We start from the raw sequence: 5,726 nt of genomic DNA, 5'->3' as shown, positions 1-5,726 counted from the left end.
TTAACCACTTTCATTTCTCTCATTAGACCATCTGTAGCACTCATAGCTACAGCTCTAACCCGATTATTTCCTAATAATTGTTGTACTTCACAAGTCACATTAATTTTTTGACCGGTAGTATATATCTTTACTTCTAACTATCAAAGCGTTGTAAATATTAGGAATTTTGTCCGGGAAAAACTACCTCTAGTACCGGACCAATGATTTGAGTTATACGTCCCAAGTTGTTTTTTTTTTTTTTTTTTTTTTTTTTTTTTTTTTTTTTTTTTTTTTTTTTTTTTTTTTTTTTTTTTTTTTTTTTTTTTTTTTTTTTTTTTTTTTTTTTTTTTTTTTTTTTTTTTTTTTTTTTTTTTTTTTTTTTGTCAAGCGTAGAAACTTCAAGACCAAAAGTAGCCGAATTTGTTCTCATAAAAAAATGAAATAGGTCAAAAAAAAAAATTGTTATAGTAATTTTATTTTTTTTATACTAATTATTTTTATTATTTTTTAATTTTAAGGTCGGTCGTTTTTTTTTTTTTTAAAAAACAATTATAAAGAATTATCTGTAATTTTATATTAAAATTTTACAATTTTTTATTGTTCTAAAAAATATAGACTAATTTAAGTCTTTTAATATTATTTTATCTTAGATTGAATTGTGTAATTACTTCGGGGATAAATAAAAGTTTAAAAAAAATTAAGTTTATTATTTAAACCTATGACGTCATCCCCTCTCCTTCACTTCGCCTCTATTTATAGAATTTTGCTTCACAACCAATCCCATATCTCTGTCTTCTTTCTCTCTCTACTGAGTCTAAAATGGACGCAAAATCCAGCCCAACTTCAACCATCTTCCGTTCTCAGTCGCCGTCGTCGTCCCCATTACCGCCGCCGCAGAGTGTTCAGGCCGGCTTGGTGGCCAGTCCGTGTGCTGCGTGCAAGACTCTGAGGCGGAGATGCACAGAGAAATGCGTATTGGCGCCCTATTTCCCTCCCTCTGATCCTCTCAAGTTTACCATTGCTCACCGTATCTTCGGCGCTAGCAACATCATCAAATTGCTTCAGGTACCTCACCAGCCCCTAATTTCCTCATTTTCTCGAGTTTTCGTGTTATCACTCTGTTCTTTGTTGTTGAAATTGTGAAATTCGATGTGGAAATTGAAAATCGTTCTTGGAATCGTTACGAAATCGTTGAATTACCGAGCGATTTTAGGGAAGGAAAAAAATACTGTTGACAGGAATAGTTTGGTCAATGCGTATGCGTTCCGAGCAAAAGAACAAAATGGAATTAGTAGTGAAATTGATCTTCCCTTTCCTTTCTATATAATCGAGCGAATCATAATCGAGTAGAACTGTGTGTTTGTGGAGGCGGCTTAGTGCCGTACGTGACTTGGTGTACAGGCAATGAACATAGTTAGGGCTCACATATACAACGATGTCCCTATTTTGCCTGTAAATCTGAAAAATTACGCAATCCAAATCTGTAACGATGTTCATATTTTGCTTGTAAATCTGAAAAATTACGCAATCCAAATCTGTTTGTTTGTTTGTGTTGGCTCAATGGCCATGTGGAGCAATTATAATCAAACAATCAAACAAAGCAGCTCTTCTGTTTGATTTTTGTCCTCAAAGAACAGCCAATCATATAACAATCTGTTCTTCCACAATTCAAATCACCACAAACCAAACACTTCCTGATATCAATCACCTTATTGAATTCTTCAGGATCTTCCTGAATCACAGAGAATTGATGCAGTGAGTAGCTTGGTATACGAAGCAAGCGCAAGAATCAGAGATCCAGTATATGGATGTGCAGGGGCCATTTCCCAGCTCCAAAAACAAATAAACGAACTGCAAGCAGAGCTAGCCAAAACACAGGCTGAGCTTCTCAACATCCACAGCCACCAAACAAATTTGGTGGCTCTAATTTGCAAGGAACTAGCTCAAACACCGCCACCGGTGTCGCCCCTGGACCACCACACACTCGACAACAATCTCAACACTGCCACTCCTCAGAGCTACACAAATTTGTTTGAAGATAGCAGCATTTGGGAGCCTCTTTGGACATGATTAGACCTGAAAAGGTTGTGGGAAGTCAAAGATGGAGTAGAATATATAAAAGTTGAGTAGTTGAATATTGGGTAATATTAGGCAGTTGTTAGGTTAGATGGGTTCCTCATTTGCTCCCTCACAACCAAGAAAAGTGGAGTGAAGAAGAAAAAGAATGATGTTTACTACACTAAATTAGTGCAAAAGTATTAAATCATAGTGTGTGTATATATATATATCCTTAGATATCTTTGTCAAAGTTCCTTAAAGTGGTGTCAATTGTGTTGCTTCCCTCCTTTGAAAATGACCACAAATGTCCCCTTGCTATGATCTCGGGCTCAACAACTCACGTGAGTTTACGCATTTAACATTTTGATCGATAATATAGTATCTGAAACCGTTTGAATTATATTTAAGCTAGCTATTCTTTAAATTATGTTCAAGTTTACTATTCCTTTTTTTCCTCTTTTTATCTCCTATTGTCCTCGTCCCTGAATGAATTTTTTTATCTTACTCTAGTATTTTTATAAAGAATTAGCTGAAGATAATTTTTTTCCTATATGCTTTCTCATCCCATCCTTATTTCATCCCGTACTTATTACAATCCAAACCCTCTATTTTAGGTTTTTTTTAAAATTATCTTTTTAAAAAATCTTATTTATTCACGGGATCTATTATTAACTAAAACATCATAAAACTCAAATATAAAAAAATATTCTTAATTTTCATAATAATATTTAGAATATGGTAAGGTAGAGTTTGATTGTAATCGTATTTTTAAGTTGAATTTTTATAATAATCTTAAAACATTTACCATTTAACATGAATTATCATATTAAGATTAATTATGAAGAGAAAATATGGTTGTTGAGCCAAAATTAGGGTTTTGTTTTTTTGTTTCTAATTATTACGTCACTCTTCTTTTTCTATAAAAAGTAATGTCGCTTTTTTAAAATTGAAACTCTTATTTATTTAATATTTAAAGGAAATTGAACTCGAGTTCATTAAGGACCCTTCGAGGAGACACGTCACGTGCTCCACACTAATCCACACAATCATGATTAATCTCCTTTTTAAACGCGTTTTCTTTTTTTTTAAATTACCCTAGCTAATTAATAAAATACCAAATTGATAAAAACATGTTTAAATAATAATAATGTTAAAAACACTATTAATTTAATAATAATATTTTTTTTTTATCACTAGAATATGATTGAAATGAATTTCATAATAATAATAATATTTTAATAATTGACGGGAGAACGAACTATCGAACATCTTGAACCTGGTAACAAATATTTTATTCACCAAGTTATATTTAAATAGGTACTAAAAGTATTCTCGATATTTTAATATATTTTAATTGGAGTAAGTACGTAATTAATATTTTTTTTTTCAAAATATGGGTCTACAAAAAAAAAAAAAAAAAAAAAAAAAAAAAAAAAAAAAAAAAAAAAAAAAAAAAAAAAAAAAAAAAAAAAAAAAAAAAAAATTACAAAATTAAAACTAATTTTGATTAGTTAAAAGAAGTTTAAAGATATTTAAGTACTAAATTCAAACAAACTAATAATTTCAAATTTTGAAATTAAATCCATAATTTTGATGATAATCAAGACTTCTTAATTCAAAAAATATTTAACCCATAATTCCAACTTCACGTAATAATCCAAAAAGATCGGGTTGCATGTGTTTGGAGAGAATAAATAGAAAAAGTAATAATTAAAGACTTTCGGAAAATTTGATGATTCGAAGAACTAGGTCAATCGAACCCGATCCGTATGATTTGGGTTATATGATCCTAAAACATAGTCTTCTCAATGATTCTTCCCGACTTTTAGTCTTCTTGTATTCTTCTTTTTAAAAACGAATTGAATTGGACTGTACTGACGACCATAATTTTTTAGGGTCGTCTCAACGTTCTTTCGTTCTTCGTTTATTTTCGAGATTCAAGGGTCATTATCTCTTTGATTAGCAATTCTTATATATATGAGCGTGAGTTGCTAGCTCTTCAAAGGTACAAGGCTTTATATCTTCAAGGATGAAAGGAAATCCCGAATGTTGTTAGTTCATTTAGATAATTTTTATAATCAAGATTGATATAGAATCAACTCAAGGGAAAGTATGGAACGGGTTACCTTGATGATCAAGATCAAAAGTAAAGAAAACTCGTTTCTAAACTCGTGATTCGAATCACTCTACAAGAAATTTGATCAATACCACTTAAATGACTCTAACATGTAAGTGGTAGACACAAGAATTTGTAAAGAAAATCTTAGCTCTCAACAAAGTTAAAAATAGAAATTCTATTATTTTTAATTCCAAAATGTGAGGACCCGAGAAGAAGACTTTATATAGCATTTACAACCTTAATCTATGTGACACATAACTCCCAAATTAAATTGACTAGTACATAAGAAATACCCCTAACCTCCCTATTAAAATGGCTAGTTCGTTCTTGTAATTGATCCTTTTCTTTGGTCGTGGTTCATATCAAAGATTCTTGACTCTACTGACTCGATCACGTTCAAATAACCTATTTGACCGATAGATCTCTTAATATACCAACATTTCCACGTGTTTCAATGAAATGAGCAACATATGCTATGAGTTTCCTTTCTCATCAAACTATCCCGATTTTTTTGATTGTTATCAAGTTGACATTCGCAAACCTATCAATACTCTTTCTATATAGTTTAGAATACAAAAGTGAACTTTCAGAACCACCGGGAAATTGTGCTCTAGTAGGTTTTGTTATCGTGTCCTGATGTTGTCGGACAAATAGGAAGTTCATTGAAGTGGAGTGTCGTAATTGATTTTTTTGGACAACGATCTTCTGTTTGTTGTGATCTATGACAACACCAGTTTTTACTTGATTTGGTGACGTTTTGATTCTCAATCATGTTCTTTAGGCATACAATTTGAGAATATTTGTCATTTTTTCTCCGGTGACGCTTGTGTTAAGTGTCATGATGGACACTACATTGGGATCGAGCTCAAACAAAGGGCTATGCTTAATGAGTAACTTGATTCTAGCAAACGCCATGTAACATAAAATGGTGCAAGAGTCACTCGTCGCAGAATCATTGAATAAGTTTTGAGATGAGAAAAATGTTGGAATTTATGTCGTAAAACTTCATAATTTTGATTATTTTCTTTGCAATTTAATATTATTTATTGTATGAAAAATTCATATAATCCTAAATGATACGAAAACTTCATAGATATACATTTATTTTATTTTTATTTAATATCATAATTATTTTTTTTAATTATTTATTGTCTGACCACTCTTAAAATGTAATTTTTTTTAATGTATTTTGAAAGATAACTTTTCAAAATATATATTCAAATTGAGCCGGGAATTTTAATCAAATATTTGAAAATAAATAAATAGATATTTTACGAAATAACTTTTATTCTTGTTAAAATAAAAATTTGAATAAACTATTAGAACCCCACAAACCAACCCAAAAATTTTATGACTAGGTTGGGTTCGGTTCATTATTTAATAATGGTTATTAAGCAAAAAAATTCGATTAGAAAAAAATGGTATACGATACAAAAATTATTGTTATTATTATTTAACTAAATTAATAAAAATAATTTTAAATTTGGTATATTCCTAAAAAAAAATATATTCTTCCAATTAAAAAAAAAAAAAAAAAAAAAAAAAAAAAAAAAAAAAAAAAAAAAAAAAA

The 5,726-nt window shown here is 30.1% G+C and overlaps 1 protein-coding gene across 2 annotated transcripts; it reads left to right on the top strand.

Annotated features, from left to right (window-relative positions):
• Positions 1-770: 770 nt before the first annotated feature.
• LOC111464931 (LOB domain-containing protein 1-like) lies at positions 771-2,356 on the top strand. 2 transcript variants are annotated; one of them, XM_023109217.1, is made up of 2 exons: positions 771-1,044; positions 1,723-2,356. In XM_023109217.1, the coding sequence occupies exons 1-2, from the start codon at positions 799-801 to the stop codon at positions 2,047-2,049; spliced, it is 573 nt and encodes a 190-aa protein (XP_022964985.1). In that variant the 5' UTR covers positions 771-798; the 3' UTR covers positions 2,050-2,356. The 2 variants fall into 2 exon arrangements, with proteins under 2 accessions (XP_022964985.1, XP_022964984.1); XM_023109216.1 differs by having other exon boundaries at positions 1,705-2,356.
• Positions 2,357-5,726: the final 3,370 nt, after the last annotated feature.

This window comes from Cucurbita moschata, unplaced genomic scaffold (genome assembly GCF_002738365.1).
Source record: "Cucurbita moschata cultivar Rifu unplaced genomic scaffold, Cmos_1.0 Cmo_Scf00031, whole genome shotgun sequence".
Taxonomy (NCBI): domain Eukaryota; kingdom Viridiplantae; phylum Streptophyta; class Magnoliopsida; order Cucurbitales; family Cucurbitaceae; genus Cucurbita; species Cucurbita moschata.
Note: the sequence above shows the minus strand (reverse complement) of the source record. Positions and strands in the feature narration are given on the sequence as shown.

Coding starts and splice junctions, on each gene's coding strand:
- LOC111464931 (XM_023109216.1), top strand. CDS start 799: ATGGACGCAAAATCCAGCCCAACTTCAACCATCTTCCGTTCTCAGTCG. Junction 1,045..1,704: donor ACATCATCAAATTGCTTCAG/GTACCTCACCAG, acceptor TGAATTCTTCAG/GATCTTCCTGAATCACAGAG.